Here is an 18,597-nt window from a genome sequence, read left to right as displayed (position 1 = left end):
AATCTTCAGGAAGATTAAAGTGGGTTTGGACGTTAACCCGGTGCTTTAGAGGCCACAGCGGGGCTGGATGAGCTGGTTGTCCCACCTGTCGAGTCAAAGCTAGGCTAGCCCCCTCGCCCTCACCGGCCCTGCTCTGTTTTTGTTTGGTTCGCAGCCCTCGGGATGTCATCGTGGCTGGGTGGACTGGGCTCCGGCCTCGGCCAGTCTCTGGGCCAGGTCGGCGGGAGCCTGTCGTCTTTCACCGGACAGATATCAAACTTCACCAAGGACATGTTACTGGAAGGAGTGGAAGAAGTAGGAGGTACGTTTGTCTTTGGCCACGATACCCGTTATTTTCCAAATGGTGTGATCAATATCTGATATTGATATTGACTAGTTTATAGTGCCTGTGTAATGCTGAGGGGCCCTGAAGGGTCAGGGGCCCGGAAAAACCTAGAAAAACCTTCCGCTAACTCAAAAATAACTTTTGACAATAGTGAGTTGACCTAAATGATATTGAGGTGATATGAGTTTGAATTTCATCAGATACACTTAACTAAAGTTATAAATCATCTTCATGAGGTTTGAGTGGGCAGGTGTGGAAATTGTTGTGGTGATATATTGTTTGTAGGTGTGTGTATAATAGATCGAGTGGCTGCAGCTAATAGTTATTTTCCTTATTTGTTCATCTGCTGATCATTAAACTTAATTAATCAATATATTTGGTCGTTAAAAGATCGGAACAGTAAAATATGGGCAGTTTAATCTCCCAAGTTGGTATTTTTGTTTCCCCAGAGTTCAGAACCAAAATACATAGTGTATTATCATAAAAGGAAAAAAATCAAATATTGACATTTGCCGAAAGTTCAGTCAGTGGAATTTAGCTTGAACAAATGTCCTAAACACTTAGTTAATCATTTTAGCTCTAGTATACTGAGAGAATCATCCTTATTATGGTGCCTTATTTGACTGATGACTGTTTATTTCTAATTGAATTTAGGTCATTTACAGTAAAACAAACATTTCTTAATTTCTTGTATTTAAAGTGAAGTCTCAATGACAGTATTTAGTACTGTCTGCCTCTGCGTGTCTCCCGCTGTTAAAAATATGTGGGAACTGACTCTGTAAAGGAAAAAATTTCACTAATTTCACTGCTGCTTGTTTGTGTCTTCATTTAAAAATAATTTTCTTTCCATATTGATTGTTAAATATATGGAAACATTAAAATAGTAAGAACTCCAGTGTCAAATGCTCCTGTCTGGACAGTGAATATGTCTCTGACAACTTGAACGAATAGTATGTTTTTATTTTGCAAACAAAATGTTAAAGAGAACAAAACTCATAACTCATTGTGTCATAATTGTGGACTGCTGAGATCACTTGCAGTGTACAGTTTGATTTACAGTCTATAGTCCATGCCATGTGTATACTTTAGTACTATCCAGCCTTCGATAGGTAGTTTGGAAAGTCGGTTTTGCTTTTGTGCTTCAAACTGACCAGACAGGATTATGCATAATGTTTACTTAATTACAAGGTAAACAAAACCCTTCGCATCATCTTTCCTCCCAGTGTGTTAACCCACACTGAAAACTTCCACGTTCATCTGTCAAGATCACTTCACTTTAGAGTGCCAGACCAAAGACATGCTACTTTGTTCAGCAGTGTTGAGATACTCTGACAAATGGTTAGTGATTGTTATTGGTTTCACATATTTTGATTGGATTTGTCCAAAGTCCATGTTATGTTTTCACATCAGAAGGGTTTCAGTAACTCTTTTTCATATGTCCGATTATTTGCCTTTGACCTTTACACTGTAAAGCCTGATGCTGCCATCCTCAGTCACTTCTTCATTCAACAGAGCAGGTGATTCATAGTGTGGTTTCTATTTTCAGGTTGGAAACTTGGTCATATAGAGTGATGTGATAGAGTTCAGTTAGAGCTTAAACTGTATCAGTAAATGGTGTTTAACCCATCACCACCAGGTGTAGACCTACGTGGGAGCTCAGGAATATGTTATGAGGTAAAATGAAAATGAAATGAGCTCCATCACATCTGAAAAGCACCATCACTGATGTAAAGTGACAATAAGTGATAAAGCGCTGATGCAAGAAGAACTTTGGCCACAGATCTCCAACTCACAGCTCCAGTCAAAAACCAGTAGCTTAAATTCTTATCACTGGGTGGGTGCAACCAGGCCAGATGTGAAACTTCTGTTTGCTGGGCCTTAGATGCCTGCTATAATGTGTTTTTTTTTTTTTAACATTGAGCTTGATCCAGCTGATAAGATCACAGAGATCCTGTTCTTAAGAAATGTTGACCTGCTCAGCTGTGCCATGTTTTTAGCCACGTGAGCAGCGTTAAGCAGTAGAAAAACCTGCAGAGCTTCTCTCATTTTGAGATTCACATTGTCAGAAACCTGAATAAAAATGATCCAGGTCTTTATGGTTTTTTAATGGTCTTTATATTTCATTCCTGCTGCATGTTTCCATTTTTGAAGGGTGCATGATATATTTACTGCCTGTAATATTCTCAGTGCTATTTTAATCCTGTAAATACAGATGCTGCCACAGAACTGCAGGTGTCCAATTCCAAGTTGGCTGAAGTCGAGGCTGCATTTGCCACTCAGAAATCTGAGGTCAGATTCACTTCTACCATAGACAGGATACACCTGTTTACATTATTGGAATTGTTTGACCTCTCAGTCGGGCTGCTGCCAACTACCATTTTCATTATTAATTAATGTTTTGATTCATTTATTGACATTTAATCTATGAAAGTCAGAAGATTTCCATCATGTCACATAATCACATTGTTTTTGTCTAAACAAATCTAAACATTTTCAGTTTTCTGTCACAGAAAATGAGAACAGTAGAAATCAGTATATTTTTGGCATTTTGACTTTAATCATTTATTAAAATTGGTAAATTTTCTAGTTTCTTAATCTTTTTTGTGTTGCAGTACGAGAGATTAAGAAAACTCCATGCAGAGCTTGAGGAGAAGCTGGAGGCATCAGAAATCCAAATTAAACAACAGTCTGCAGAATACAGAACTCTTCTGCAACAAAAGGATGTATGTACATCTATATATTAAAAGTCAAATATTGGTTATATAATGCTCCTAAAATAAATTTGTGTTTTCCCAGGTGGAGATCAGTCACCTGAAAGCTCGACAGAGTGGACTCCAGGAAGAAGTCCAGAAGCTGCAGCAGTCGGCCCAGTCTGCCTCCACTGGTGCTGCAGTGCTGCCCGTCACCACTACTTCCTCAATCACTACTTCCTCGTCTGCTTCCTCTTTCTTGTCACGGCCCTCAGGGTCAAACCAGGGCTTCCACAGCGACGAAGTGGACCTCAGCGACGTCATCTGGTCGCAGCAGGAGATCAACAGGCTGTCGATGGAAGTCATGCGTCTGGAGGCAGAGGTGGCGCACTGGAGGCGAGTGTCTCAGGTAAAAAAAAAATCTGTTGATTTAGCAGGACAGATTTCACATGCAGAGCTGATCCTGGGTCATGCTGATCCTGGGTCAGGACAGATTTCACATGCAGAGCTGATCCTGGGTCATGCTGTTCCTGACAGTGTGTATAGAAGTTATTATAGACTTCTGAATGTTGTTTCTTAAATATACATTTGAAACCATTGCGGTGGAGGCAGAAATGTCAGACAGCAATATCTCAAGAATTGAGCCAATAATCCAAAGTATGTGCATGTCTAGACACCACTTAAGCTCAGTGAGAAAATATGCTTCTGTTGTCAGAGTGACCCTATAAACACCATCTCTCTGGCACAAGTAAGTTACAAACAAATGTTAAGGAAAACTTACAGAGGCAGATCTCCAATGTCTTCATATCACGTATTACTATATCTAATATCACAGTGGTCCAATAGTTATGGTTTTGTTTCAGGCAAACACAGGAACAGGAGCTGGTAATGGTGACCAGGGTGAGATTCTCAAACTTCAGAAGACCATTAAGGTACTGTTAATGGTTTCTTATAGTAGAATGTAAAACACAGTGTAGAGTAATGACTCTGAGACTCTGACCTTGATGTTATTGCTGCCCCGGAGCAGGAGCTGCGGGAGGAGATGAGTCATGAGGTGGATGAACACCAGCATGAACTGGCAGCTCTGCAGGACGCCCAGCGGCAGAAGTTGGCCGACATCACCCGGCGGCACAGAGAGGAGCTCGCAGAGTATGAGGAGAGAATAGAGGAGCTGGAGGAACAGATTCAGAGTGGTTAGCTTCACTTTGGAATTGGTTATTGTGTCTCTGGAAATGAAAACTGTACAAACCATAGCACTAAGTCCATCAGTGTTTATTTCCTCTTTGGTGAAATATAGCAGCAAGGCTAAATCATATTGAATATAATATTTTCTTTACTGTTTTACCTAAATGAGTGCAGCTCACAAAATGAGCTCCCTCCTCCACATCCTTCTCTTCAGGTGGTGGGCAAACCAGTTCCCCATCAGATGCCTCCAAACTGCCTGAACTCCAGAAAACCATAAAGTCCCTGCAGGAAACAGCAGAGCAGCAGGAGAAGCAGCTAGCAGAACTGCAGCACAGCCTGGAGGAGGCACGGAGGAAACATGCTGCGCTGCAGCTGGAGAAGAATGAGACCCAGGACGAAAACGCCGGGCTGCTTCAGAACTACACCCGGCTGCAGGCTTCTGTCACCGAGCTTCAGACACGAGTGCAAGAGCAGGAGGGGAAGGCCCTGCAGAAAGCCCAGCTGGACCATGAGATCCAAATGTTAAGAAATAATCTTTCAGGTGGATTATCATGATTTTGATTCATGTTGAATACGGATACTGAATGCTGCTGATGTTTAACTGTTTTTTTTTTAAAGAACCATCATATAGATTTATAATATGATACTTTACTTCATGTGTTTAAACTAAAATTTCCACTTTACAGCTGCAGAAAAAGAAATACAGAGACTGAAAACCCTGACAGAGGTGAGTGTTGCTCAGTAACTATGATTGTCTATGATTGTCACTATTGTCTGTGTTGTAGTATTAGACTTTCCTGATTTTTGCTCCCAGCTTTATTACTTTAAAAACTTTTTCCACCAATCAGTCCGAACCAAAGGAAGAAGTCGAGCATGCAGACATCTTAGAGCTGAACACCATTATAGGGACGCTGAAACGTGAAAAGGACATCCTAGAACAAGAGAAGGTTTGTTTATTTGATGCAAAACATAAAACAACTGCAGGCTGCTCAAAGCATCTGTAGTTTAAATGTATAATTACTGTATGTCCTGCCTGTGTGCACTTTTTAACACAAATATGTCACTTGTTAATGACTGTATGAAATGAACCAAAGAGTGAAATAGTATTTATTTAATTTCTCTGGCTGTTTTTACTTTTCTCTTGCTTTCTCCTGATGTAATGATGTTACTAATGTGATAGCAACAGATTAAACCACTGAGGTTTTTTGAATTATATCATATTCCTAGTGTAATTCTTTTATCTCTTTTTACAGTTGAGTCTGCAAGAAAGAGTAAAAATGGCAGAAGAACAAGTGGTTAGCAGTAAGGGTGCTGAGTCTGGTGACTCTGAGTTCCTGGGGGATATGAAGGTGGAGCTGGAGAGGAAAGAAAATGCCCTAAGAGCGGCTGAGGAGGAGCGTGACAACCTGATGTCTGAGCTAGAGGAGCTAGACCGACAAAACCAGGAGGCAACACAGGTCTGACTGATCCTGGGGCTCGTTGTTATTTTGTTGTTAGTTTATGTTTTATTAGCATTCAGGTCTAAGGACTTGTAATTCTATCAAAGTTCAAAACAAGTGGTCTACTTAATTTTTATTGTTCTGACAAGACTTTAATGACACGATCTAAACTTTGCCAACCATTTCTTTCTCTAGCACATGATCTCAGTGAAGGAGCAGCTCTCAGGACAGCTGAAGGAGGCAGAGGCAGAGCTGACGAGGCTGACTGCAGAGCTCAGCACAACCAAAGACCAGAGAAAGACACTGGAACAAGAGCTGGTCACCCAAAAGGAGAGAATGAGCCAGAGTGCTTTCACTCTCAATGACCTGCACATGGGCAAACAGCAGTTAGAACAGACAGTGAAGGAGCTGAAAGACAAACTGGGACACGCACAGGAGCAGAGCAGGGAGGCACGAAGAGAAATCACAGAGCTGAAGAAGACTTTGCAGGAGAGAGATGAGCAACTGTCTTCTGCCAAAGCAGAACTGGATCAGGCAGAGGGGAGAGGAACTGAAGCACTGGGAACTAAAGAGGAGCTAGCAGTGAAGGAGAGGGAGTTATCAGACCTCAGGAGAGAGTTGGATGAGATGAGGAGCGCTCAGGAAAAGGTGATGTCTGAGGACTATGAATTGAAGATGGAGAACAGGAGGTTGAAGGTAGAGAGTGAACAGGTTGTGGGTAAGGTTGATGAACTGACCAAGCAGATGAAGGAAAGCCAGGCATCTTTGAACAGGACAGTACGGGAAAGAGACACTCGCATCGAAGCGCTGAAGCTGGAGAAGACTCAGCTGGAAGGCGAGCTGAGACAGGCTGAGAGGAGACTGGCAGAGCAGGAAAAGCAGTACCAGCAGACGATCGAGGAATTGACTCGAGCTCGCTCCATGGATGCCTCTGCTTTACAGATGGAGCATGAGCGCGCCATCAAGCTCAACCAGGAGAAGGACATGGAAATAGCTCAGCTGAAGAGAGACATGGAACAGTTGGCATCTGATCACAGAGACACCAATGAGATGCTTTCGATCACAGTTGCCGGACAGAAGCAGCTGACAGATCTGCTGCAAGAGAAAGACGTATTCATGGACACTTTAAAACAAAATGCTGCTGATTTACAGGCAGAGATGGAGAACAGTATCTCAGTCACAACCAAAGAAGCTGAAGCTCTCAGACAGGCACTGGAGGAGAAAGATAAACAGCTGGGAGGTATGAAAGAGGAGAATAGCCATTTGAAAGAGGAGATTGATCGTCTCAGGGATCAGCAAAGCAGACCTCAAGCTCTGGCTGAGCCCAGGACACTGGACATCATCACAGAACTGGAGACAGAGATCACACAGCTCAAGTCCTCCAGGAACAGCCTGGAGGAGGAGGTCCAGACTCTGAGGAGAACCTTGGAGGAGCAGCAGGCCTCCCTGCTTCTGTCACAGCAGTCCCTTCAGACACAGCAGAGTGAGCTGGAGCAGGCTCATGCTCGCCATCAGCAGACCACACTCAACTATGACAGACTAATCCATGCCAGAGATGAAGAGATATCCCAGCTACAGAAAACTGTAGATCAGCTCAGTGAGAGTCGGGGTCGTGCTGACTCGCCGCCTGTGCACGGAGAAGTCATCCTACAGGAGGACAAGACCCAGGCTCTAAATCAAGAGAATGGCAATGAGAAGCACGACCTGTCTAAAGTGGAACTAGAGAGACTGGTAAGGGGCATCAAGGAAAAGGAGACTGAGATCAATCAGCTGAATGAGAAGAACCTCTCACTGACTAGACAGCTCGACCAGCTGGTGGTGTCTCGCGATGAAGTGGGTAAACTCTCCCAGATGATCCTGCAGAAGGATCTGGAGATCCAGGCCCTTCATGCCAGAGTCTCCATGGGTGGAGGTGGTGGACACAGCCAGGATGTCATGTTTCTACAGCAGCAGCTGCAGGCGTACGCTGTGGAGAGAGAACAAGTGCTAGCCGTGCTTAACGAGAAGACGAGAGAAAACAGCCAGCTTCGTTCTGACTATCACCGCCTCATGGATATCATGGCAGGCAAGGAAGCGGCATTGGTGAAGCTTCAGCAGGAGAACCAACGCCTCTCCAACATGAGTGATCCCTCAGGAAGCCAAGAGATGTTCAAGGAGACCATCCAGAACTTGTCCCGCATCATCAGGGAGAAGGACATAGAGATTGATGCTCTGACCCAAAAGTGCCAAACCCTGGTGACCGTCCTGCAGTCCTCATCAGGAGGAGAGAGTGGTGCCGGCATGGGTGGCGTCAGCAGCAACCAGTTTGAGGAGCTGCTTCAGGAGAGGGACACGCTGAAGCAGCAGGTGAAGAAGATGGAAGAGTGGAAGCAGCAGGTGATCACGACAGTCAAGAACATGCAGCACGAGTCCGCTCAGCTGCAGGAGGAGCTGATCAAACTACAGGGTCAGATCTCTGCCGACAGCGACTGTAGCTCCAAGCTGTCAGTGGACTACGCTCGGCTCATCCACAGCTATGAGCAGAAGGAGAAAAGACTGGGAAGTCTGAGTCTGGAACTCGCTCAGGTCCAGCAGACCATCACACAGCTCAGCACCACCAAAGATGTCCTGCTGGGTAAACTGGACAGCGTAGGACAGACTCCTGAAGTTGTTGTTGCTCAGTCTAGTGGAACTCCACTCACAGCTGATGCTTCAAGACACCAGTCAGCTCCTCCTGCAAGCAGCGACAACCTGCAGGAAGAGCTTGTTCGATTGCAAGCTCAGCTGTCTGAGAGAGAAAACATGATCAGAACTCTTCAGGAGAACAACCACCGGCTCTCAAACTCAGCCTCTGCCTCAGAGAGCGAGCAGAGAAGTCAGGCTGAGGAAATTCGGCAGATCAGAGAGCGGCTGGAAGCCCAGCAGAGATCTGTGAGGGAGAAAGACCTTCTAATCAAAACCAAAGGTGACCAGCTAATTCAGGTCAGTGACGCACTGCGTAACCGGGAGAATGACAATGAGGTGCTGAAGCAGGCTGTGACAAACCTGAAAGAGCGTGCTCTTATTCTGGAAATGGATGTGAAGAACCTGAAGGAGGAGAACGAACTGGTGGCTGCACGTTCTCGAGAGAAAGAGTCAGAGTTCAGGGCACTGCAGGAAACGAACATGCAGGTTTCCCTCCTGCTGCGAGAGAAGGAGTTTGAGCTGAGTGCAATGAGCGAGAAAGCTGCAACTGTGGAGAGGATGCTCAAGGACAAAGAGCAGGTCAGTTGCACCCAAGATGAAATATATTCTTACTGTAGGATGAATGTTTGTTTTAGTAGAGAAACTGTTTTTTAGTGAAATATATATTTAAATACTCTTCCTGATTAATTATGCGTTCATCAAAGTGATTTTAAACTGTGGATTTGATTTCTCTCATATTCTTTGTTTAATTGGATTCATGGTTTTATCTCCGTGTGTTGTGATACAGGGTAAGTCCGGTGAGCTAAATCAGCTCCTGAATGAATTGAAGTCCATGCAGGATAAAGCTGTGGCATTCCAGCAGGAGCGAGATCAGGTGATGATGGCACTCAAGCAGAAACAAATGGAGACAACAGCAGTACAGACTGAGGTAGGAAGGCTCACCCTTTCATTAATTGCTGTGTAGCTGCTGAGTCTGAGTTTGCTTAATTCTGACTTGCATTATGTGCAAAACAAATTCAAAGCAGGTGTGATCTTGTAGTCACTGTCTTTTATCAGGTAACTATCAAAATAGAGAAGATCTCATCTTTCATATCTGGGTTTCTGCATATGGACAAAACAATATAACATCTAATTTCAAATAATACACCAACCGTTATTTCCTTAAATAGAAAATAATGACTTTTCCAATCCATCAAAATTGAAACTAGAGAACTACATTTGACAATGTTTATGTTTTGTTCACAGCTGCAGCATATGAGGGACAAAGAACAGCGGCTCAGTTTGGAGCTGGAGAGGTTGCGTAATCACCTTTTGGAGATCGAGGACTCGTACACAAGAGAAGCTCTCGCTGCAGAGGACAGAGAGACAGAGCTTCGCAGGAGGGTGGCAATGCTCGACGAGAAACTGGCAACATCGTCAAGTGCTGTGGAGAATGCCAGGTTAGCTTAGACTGACTAGTGTGTGTGTGTGTGTGTGTGTGTGTCTTTGCTTTGTTTTAGATCTGTGCTGTTTTGATAAGGACTTTGAAAATGTTGTTGCCAGTGGGGTGAGACAATTTTGGTTCATACCTCTTCTTGTTCCCGTTTGTCTTTTGAGGATCCTCGATGGTCTAGTACAGAGTTGCTTTACACTGATTTTAAATGAAGTTTAATATTTAAAGTCATTCCTCCTTTTTCTTACTTGGCTGTTCTCTGCCTCCAGCCAACAGGCCAGTATGCAGGTGGAGTCTCTGCAGGAGCAGCTAAGTGAAGTGATGAAGCAGAGGGACAATGCACTCGCCCAGCTCATGACCTCCCAGGAACAAGTCAACCAGTACGCAGTGTCACTCTCCAACCTGCAGATGGTGCTAGAGCAATTCCAACAAGGCTAGTTAGCTGCTCCATCTTTATCATTCACAAGATCCATTTAAAGATGTAGTGAACTTTGTCATTGTAAGAATACAGTAATAATAATGATAATGTTGCACTTCCTTTCCCCTTCAGAGGAGAAAGCCATGTACTCAGCAGAACTGGAGAAACACAAGAGGGAGAAGGAGGATTGGAAAAGAAAAGCTCAGAGACTAGAAGACCAAGCATCTGCACTGCAGGTAAACTAGTTGATCATAAAATCAATTCATTTCACTTATGCCTGATTTATTTATATACATATATAGTTTCTCATTCAAAGTCCGTGTTATTTTCTACAGTGTAGATTAGCCCTAAGAGACATCAAATCTATGAAATAACACATATGGGACTCTGTAGTAAGCAAAAAAAAATTCATAATTTCTAAATTCCTCATAGCAGCCACTGTTTGCCTTGATAGCTTTGCACACTGTTGGCAGTATCTTAACCAGCTTCATGATGCAGTCACCTGGATGGTTGTAGGGTTACAGGTGAGCTTTGTCACAGGTTAACTGCTGGGATCTCTTTCCTTCTTAATCTCTGTGAGACCAATAGTTGTGTTGTGCAGAGGGAGTGTTGGTGTACAACAAATAGACCAGTTTAACTACTGGACTAAACTATTTGATGGCAAGTGAAGAGAAACAACCCACCATCCTCACTTTAAGACATGAAGGTCTGTGAGCCCAGAAAAGAAAAAGTTCTTTAAGTGCAGCTACAAAAACCATGAAACACTGAGAAGAAAGTCAGGAAAGGAAGAGCGAGAGTTCCCTCTGCTGCTGAGGAGAAGTTCTTTAGAGTGACCAGCCTCAGAACATGATCTGCTCAGAGGAGACTGAGGATCAGGACTTCATGGTCAAACTGCTGCAGAAGAACCACAACAAGGAATGGACATCAGACGGGTGTATGATCTGATGAGTCCAGATTGGAGGTTTCTGGTTCCAGCTGCCATATGTTTGAGACACAGTGAAGGTGAATGGATGGTATCTGCATGTGTGGGGCTGCTTTGTTGGTGACACTGTTAGTTTTCTGAAAGTGGCTCTAAACACACCTCCATGATATGTAAGGAGACTGCTGGAGTCCACCTTCACCTGAATTTAACCCAGTTGAGATGGTCTGGGATGTGTTGGATCACAGAGAGAAGGAAAAGCCGCCAACAAGTGCTCACCATATGTTGGATCTCCAAGACTGTTGGATTCCAGGTGACCACCTCATGTAGCTGGTTGAGAGACTGCCAAGAGTGCCCAAATTGAAAGGTGGCTACTTTGAAGAATCTAGAAATCCAGAACATATTTTGCTTTGTTTACCCAGTTTTTGCTTACTATGTAATTCCATGTGTGTTACTTCACTGTTTGGTGTAAAAAATAATAGAAACAAAGAAAAATCACTGAAAACCTGTTTATGCCGAATACTCTTGCTGACAGTTACTGCAGTTGAATCAAAACCACTGTATGTGAATGTAACGGTCCTGTGCTCTCTGTCAGCTGAACCTCGATGAGGCCAACGCTGCTCTAGATTCAGCCTCTCGCCTCACGGATCAGCTCGATCTGAAGGAGGAACAAATCGAAGAGCTGAAAAAACAAGGTGAGGTGCAGCTGAGTGTTTGCACCAGCCATACGTCTGCACACATCTTTCTTTTTCCACTACAAATTTCGAATGGGAACGATTGAATTATCAGAGAAAACTCCTTGTATACTTTCCAGTTTTACAGCAAAATAAAGGTGTTTTCATTAGGTTGTAATAAAAATAAATGTCTTTAAACTTTTATATGTCTGTTTGAATGAAGGACCACAGCTCTACATTACATGACTTATCTTTAATGTTAACGAGGGTCCCTGCCATTCTCTGCTGGCTTTCTCTAGATCATGTTTCTTTCTTCCTTATCCCTGGATGAATAGCAGACAAAATAAGTGAAACTCTGAAATTTAGCTGTTTAGGATCGACTGTATTATTTGAGTGTCACACTCAGCAGATTTCACTCTTATCACACAGATATTGCACTTACATCAGAGCAAATTCTCAGACAGTTTTTTTTTTTTTGCCACTCTGGCTGGTGTTCACACACTGTATTTGTTTAAACCTGATGGGAGGCTATATATAGGTTATATATTTCGTTTACAGTCACCTATGGGAAATGTACATTTGGTTTATTAATAGATGAATAATTGTGAGAATGTTCTGATGTACAGAGTTAAAATATGATCTTCTCTAAAGTAAATACCTTGTTAAAAAGATCTTTAAACAGCACAACAAACAGTTCTGATGGTATTTCCAGACTCATACTCCTCTAACCAAATGAGATTGTGCAGCAGCACAATAAATACAATTTTGAACCTCAAGTCACATTTAGCTGGAAATTTCATTTGTTTCAAGCAAAAATACAAACTGAATAATTTGTATAAAAATGTATAACAGTGTGTCTTTTTTCCTGCTTGGAAGCAGAAAATGCAATTTGCTTTTTTCAGATTTTAGTTATATTGATAAATTCTCCTTATATTTTCAGTCCAAATAAAGTGTTAATATTTGTCTTACAAAAAAAATCCACATTTTTGACTACGAGTCTGGGAGACCTAGTCATGCACTGAAATGTGAGTGGATTGATTGTTTTTTGTTTTTTTTTCCTCCAGATGTTTGCAACAGTCTGAGGGTGATGGAAATACTTCAGAATAGTGATTGTTTGTCTGACTTGACTTGAATGTGATGTTAATGGCTGACAGACACAAACGGGCATTGTGATGTGAACATTAAAAAATGTGTGTGTGTGCGTGTGTGTGTGTGTGTGCGTGCTGCAGTGGATGTGAGGCAGGAGATGTTGGAGGAGGCGCAGAGGAAACTGATGAACCTTCTGAACAGCACAGAGGGGAAGATAGACAAGTAGGTTCAGCCCTGTTCAGGTTAAATTATGCACTTCTTCATGCAGCCAAATGAGATTATGATTAAATACTCACATGGTTTTCATTTCACTGTCATAAATTTCCAAGATAAATCCCCCATCATTTAAAAAAGTTAATAAAAAGTCACACTATAATAAAGAAATGTAATAAGTCCTCTTACAATGTTGACGCCTGCGACTTGAGCAAACTTTTTCAGTCTGTCTCTGTCCAGTGAAAACCATGCATCAATTTGGTAAATTAGCTTCTTTTCTGATAAACTGAAAGATTCATACATTCTGGTTTTATCCATGATTCATGCTGTTTATAAAAACTGGATGGAGGCCACTTCCTCTGAACCTTGAATTGCGTCATGCCTTGTTATTCGTGTTATTCTGTTTCCAGAGTCCTGATGCGTAACCTGTTCTTGGGATACTTCCACACACCTAAAACGAAGCGTGCCGATGTGCTGAGGCTCATGGGAAGTGTTCTGGGACTGAGCCGAGAAGATGTTGATAAGGTGAGACGACTTTTGACTCGTATTCAAAGTATTTGCACAAGCAGTTTGTGTGTGTGAGCAGAAACTGAGGTAAAGACAAGAAAATGTTATTTCAGTATGATGGCTTGAACAGTCAGAGAGCAATGTTTGTGTCTTTGTGCCAAATGTTATTGGGAATAAATATGTGACACGTCACCAGACTAATAGATACAAAAATACAGCTTCTTTAACCTGTTTAGTTCTTGAACTGAATTTCTTATAGCAGCCTTAATAGCTCTAAAGCACATACAAGACTGATTTAATAATATTTTTTCCCAAAATAAAAAAAATTGAGTTTATGTAAATCATAGTTACAAACAGTGGCAAAGTCTAGATTGTGGATTTGCCATTTTACAGTGCAGAGGGTATCAGCTACTAAGAGGTCTGACTAGTTCTCTGATAATGTGAACACAGTCTTGTGCAAAATAAATCATTGAAAATATGCAAAAGTGTAGCTTTGCAGGACTTTTGAGGCTAACATTGAGGCTAAGTTGAGAGTTGAAAAAAAAATAAAACTTTGTGTTAAATATGTTTGTGATCATTATATGTACTAGTGGAACATTTTACACATGACAGATCAGCTCTCTAATGGACAGACTGTGTAACTGCAGGAATCTTTTAAAACCAGCTCAAACTGCTTTTGCATTCCTGTACAGGATAGTCCCTAAGAGAAACTTTCACCAAACCAAAGCTTGAGACTTGAATGTTTTTGTTGTCTTTGTCTCTTTGTCTTTGAAAAGATTGATACCACTCTCACATTTGTCCAGTAAATATAAACCTGCCACCAGCTGACTCTTAGCTTAGCTTAGCTTAGCCTAAAGACCAAACAGAGAAACAGCTAGCCTGACTTCAAGGACATCTAACACTTTATATTCTTTTTGATAAAACTCTGAATAAACACTACAAGATATGTTTTTATGATTGTGTTGGGGAAAGTCCTTTTTGTTGCTAAAATATAGAAGTCGAGTGTAAGAAATCTGTAAAGTGTAAAGTTAAACACTGCTGTGCCATTGTCTTAACAAACAGCATAACCTTCATCGGGAGCTTCACAAAGCTGGAATTCATGTCAGGGCTGTGACACTGGCAGTTCTTCTGAGTCAGTGTCCAATAAGAATGCTGGTTGTACAAGGGACTAATGCCATCAGTAAAGTTTGATTTTACTATTTACATACTTGGACCGTAACACAATAGGCTCCTTTTCAGTTTTTGAAATGTTTAATTATTTAAACATGTCCTTGAGAGGAAAACTAAAAAACTCACTGTCCAACAGTAACTCCAGCAGCCCCTGAAAATCCTCTCAGAGCTCAGCCCTGAAAAAGAAAGCATTTCCTTATGCAGATCTGGCAGGAGCCCTGTGGGACTCCATCCAGCGATTCCAAAGTATATTACCCAACACTCTTAAAGGAAAACAGATACAGGGTGAGGGGCAAATGTGATAACAACTCCTCAGACGACCCATTTTTACTCTGTTGGAGGTCATTCCTCTTTGTTTTTTTCATCACTTCCTCATCTCCTGTAAATGCTATTTCAGTTTTCCACTCATGTTTACAGCAGCCAAGCCTCCCACAAAACCTGCTGAATTTTCAGAGTTGGCGTCAATGGAGCAGCTTGTATCATCCTTCTAGTGCCTTTTAAGCCCAAAGCTGTGATCTGTAGACTCCATATACAGCATGTGGTCCATCCAGCTGGATCCTGCCAGGCAAATGAGGCTGATGATTGGGGGGTTTGAATGACAGTGTATGATAAATCCACATGTTTCTCCTGAGAGTGTCAGCCGTCAGTGAAAGTCCAGTGTCTGTACAATGAGTTTAACTCATGAGTGGGTCCACAAAATAATTTTCCAGAAAGTGGTTGCAAGCAGAGAGGAAACCAGGAGCAAATCAAACTGAAATAATCGGAAAGCACAAGAAAATCTTCTCTTCGGAAAGATGCTGAATGAACAATATGAACCTGTGATGATTTGGAGACTTGGGTCTTTCTCATAATCTTTGTCGTCACTATTTATCTCCCATCTGCAGATGCTGCAGGACGATGGAAGGCATGGTGTTACTGGATGGGTTTCAAGCTGGCTGGGAGGCAGAGGAGCACAAAGCGTCCCAAACACTCCACAGAGGCCCACCAGTGGCCAAGGGCTCAACTCAGTAAGAAACAACACATTAGGTTCTTTTTTTAACACATGGACACACGGTTTGTATAGTACAGCTATATTCACACCTGACCAGCAGAACACACATGAGTGCACGTGTACTTTGTGTTGTATAACACACATGGACCACTCTTTGCAATTAAAGCACTGGACATGTAAACAAACAAAGCATTTACAGTCTCGCAGCTGAAAGAGCTACAGGAAAACAGGAGATCAACAACTATCCATTATAAAATGGACTGACACTAACACTGAAAATGCATTCTTGCAGAAAAGATAAACTCACATACCTCAATTGTAGAGAAACATACATGCTATGCCTCATGCAACATGTGCCCACATGACAAACCTCTCGTCTGTTCAGCAGAATTATGGATTTCAATGTAGAAAAATGAGCTGCGAAACCTAGAAATATCAACATGTTATGAACACACAACTTTGTAAATTTGCATCAGAGCAAAAACGCTGAGTGTAAGTGAAGAAAACACAAATCTTTCTGAGGAAATGCCCATTAAAATTACATCAGCAGAAAATTTTGTTTTATATAATTAGTAAAATAAAACAAATGCTTTTGTTTGAAAACAGCTTCCTGCTTCTGCCAAAAATGACACTGGTGGTGGAGTGAACCAAAAAAGTGAAGCTGTGGATCTGAAGCTTGTTATAAAACTGTGTAAAGTCGAGGACAGAAGCAGATTAATGTGATGATTCTCTGGGACACAGGGGACATTTATTTATGGCAGCAGAGTGAATGATTGGACACTGTAATTCAGCTGGTTCACTTTGGTTCCTAGCAGCCATGTGTTCTGCCGAAGTGTACCCATCCTGCTGGAGCTAAGCTGAAGTTACCTGTTCATCCTAGTTCAGGGCAGAGTGGACATTCACCCTGAGCAGGTTTATTGATCGGCGAAGTATCTGAGTGTTTCAGCACTACACTCTGTCCTGTCCTTTTATTTTTGCAGTCCTTCTCAGAGATGTTTGTAAGGTTCCTGGAAATAGAGTCAACTCCTTCACTGCCCGCACCAAAGCTTCCAGTTCATGACATTAAGCCCCTGAGCGACCCGCCTCTGAGAAGAACCAGCAGTGCTGCTTCCAACACCCCCGCAGGTAAACAACCCCTCTGGGAATAAAACACTGCCACTAGGTTTCTTTCTCCTGTGTTTAATTGGTCATGTCAGACTGGAGGTGTTGCTCATTGTCCTGAATCCTCAGACCCATCAGCCCCAATTTAACTGTCAGCCTGTCCCCTCACAGGAGCTGTAGCAGCCAGCAAGCGAGCCGGCGAGGCCAATCCCTTCCTTGCCCCTCGCTCTGCAGCCGTGCCACTGCTGGCTGGCTCCGGCTCTGGCGGCTCAGGTCACCTGCTGATGAAGCCCATTTCTGATGCCCTGCCCACCTTCACACCTGTTCCGGTCTCAGCTGAGGCCAGTGGTGGAGCTGTGCTCAAAGACTTGTTAAAGCAGTGATCAGTCCCACAGTGGGTGCCAGTTAGATGTCGTAATTGATCCGACATGAGTGTTACACTACACAGACTGAGTTATCTGAGGAGGCTTGAACCTTATTGCTGCTCTTTTTTATTTCCATCCAGAATAAATGATCAGATAATTATGAAGGCTTCTATGCAACATAGTCTCCAATTATGTAGGTAAAAATGTTTCCTATTCCACATGATTGTTAGCTTTTAAACCCACAACTTGAAAATCACCACTAAGGGCACAGGATGAGAGTATTTCCAAGTTGCGGGTCATTTAGAAGGAGACTTTCATCCATCTCATCAGCTCTGTGACCTTATAAACTCACCGTGTAATCATCACCTCTGTTTGAAAGAGGAAACAACACATGTCCTTCACTTTTTATCCTTTAACTTAGATTGAAGGTTTATTTTCTTGTCTGTTGAGCTTTTTTGTCTTTTCAACGATGCAGTGAACTGTTTCGTATCCAGGACTGGGCTAGGACCTCTCTGGCAGCAGCCGGCTGTGTGGAGATTTATGCGGTTCAGTACATCTGTTAAAACCATAAAGACATTTTTACTAAATCTTATGTTTTTCCAGACAGCCAGACTGTTATATGCAACAAGCGTTGTAATTATGGCAGTTACTGCTGACTGTGGTTGATCAGAGGATTGAGACTGTTCCTATCTTTAAGTATAATACTATTATATAGTAATGTATATGTAAATGGGTGGCGTTTTTCCTGTTTATAGGCACTACAGGAGTTCTGGAAGTAAAGTGCCTGAATTTTTGCTAATTAGATAGTTGTATAATCAGGATTGTAAATGGTTAATATAAATATATATTTACAAAATGTAAAATCTGCACATTGAAAAGGATTTACCTGACCACACTCTGAAAAACACTGAATGATATTAACCCAGCATCTGGTCCATAGCACCAGTACCAATACGCAGAGAATTATCCAAGATCAGTTTGGATCCAGTGACCCAGCAGTATTGAATAATAAATGCCACAGTGGGTCAGAGCAGCCCCTTGGTACTGGGTAAGTTAACCTGCTATTGCATCAGTGCTATATTGACTCTGCGCTGGGTAAATCTTTAATCTAGTGACTTTTATCGTCCAGAGCCTGGCGTTAACGTGAACTGCTTCACATTTTGTATAGACATCTATCAGCTGCTGCAGGAATGTTACAGGGTTTCCCCAGGTGGATTAATAAAAGTACGACCAGTGACTAAAATCATTTTTGTACACGTTAATTCTGAAACTCAGAAATATCCAAAAGGTGTTGGATTATTTGGAACTTGGATGTTCTGGGTTAGTATCGATGACCTAATTGGAATTTCAAATCAAATAAAGGTACTGCTGACCCTTACTGAGGCTCCTTTTGTCTTTTATTACATTCTTGCATT

General features: G+C 42.2%; 1 protein-coding gene across 1 annotated transcript; it reads left to right on the top strand.

Annotated features, from left to right (window-relative positions):
• Positions 1-162: 162 nt before the first annotated feature.
• trip11 (thyroid hormone receptor interactor 11) lies at positions 163-18,560 on the top strand. Its single transcript, XM_026298873.1, has 21 exons — positions 163-301; positions 2,538-2,614; positions 2,938-3,048; positions 3,122-3,424; positions 3,879-3,947; positions 4,043-4,208; positions 4,415-4,741; positions 4,887-4,927; positions 5,049-5,147; positions 5,454-5,657; positions 5,835-8,882; positions 9,091-9,231; positions 9,549-9,742; positions 10,005-10,168; positions 10,286-10,389; positions 11,668-11,767; positions 12,976-13,057; positions 13,459-13,573; positions 15,610-15,732; positions 16,697-16,841; positions 16,989-18,560. The coding sequence occupies exons 1-21, from the start codon at positions 163-165 to the stop codon at positions 17,198-17,200; spliced, it is 5,964 nt and encodes a 1,987-aa protein (XP_026154658.1). The 3' UTR covers positions 17,201-18,560.
• The last annotated feature ends 37 nt before the right edge of the window (positions 18,561-18,597 follow it).

Source organism: Mastacembelus armatus, chromosome 22, assembly GCF_900324485.2.
Source record: "Mastacembelus armatus chromosome 22, fMasArm1.2, whole genome shotgun sequence".
NCBI classification, from domain to species: domain Eukaryota; kingdom Metazoa; phylum Chordata; class Actinopteri; order Synbranchiformes; family Mastacembelidae; genus Mastacembelus; species Mastacembelus armatus.
Note: the sequence above shows the minus strand (reverse complement) of the source record. Positions and strands in the feature narration are given on the sequence as shown.

Coding starts and splice junctions, on each gene's coding strand:
- trip11 (XM_026298873.1), top strand. CDS start 163: ATGTCATCGTGGCTGGGTGGACTGGGCTCCGGCCTCGGCCAGTCTCTG. Junction 3,948..4,042: donor AACTTCAGAAGACCATTAAG/GTACTGTTAATG, acceptor GCCCCGGAGCAG/GAGCTGCGGGAGGAGATGAG. Junction 4,928..5,048: donor GACTGAAAACCCTGACAGAG/GTGAGTGTTGCT, acceptor TCCACCAATCAG/TCCGAACCAAAGGAAGAAGT.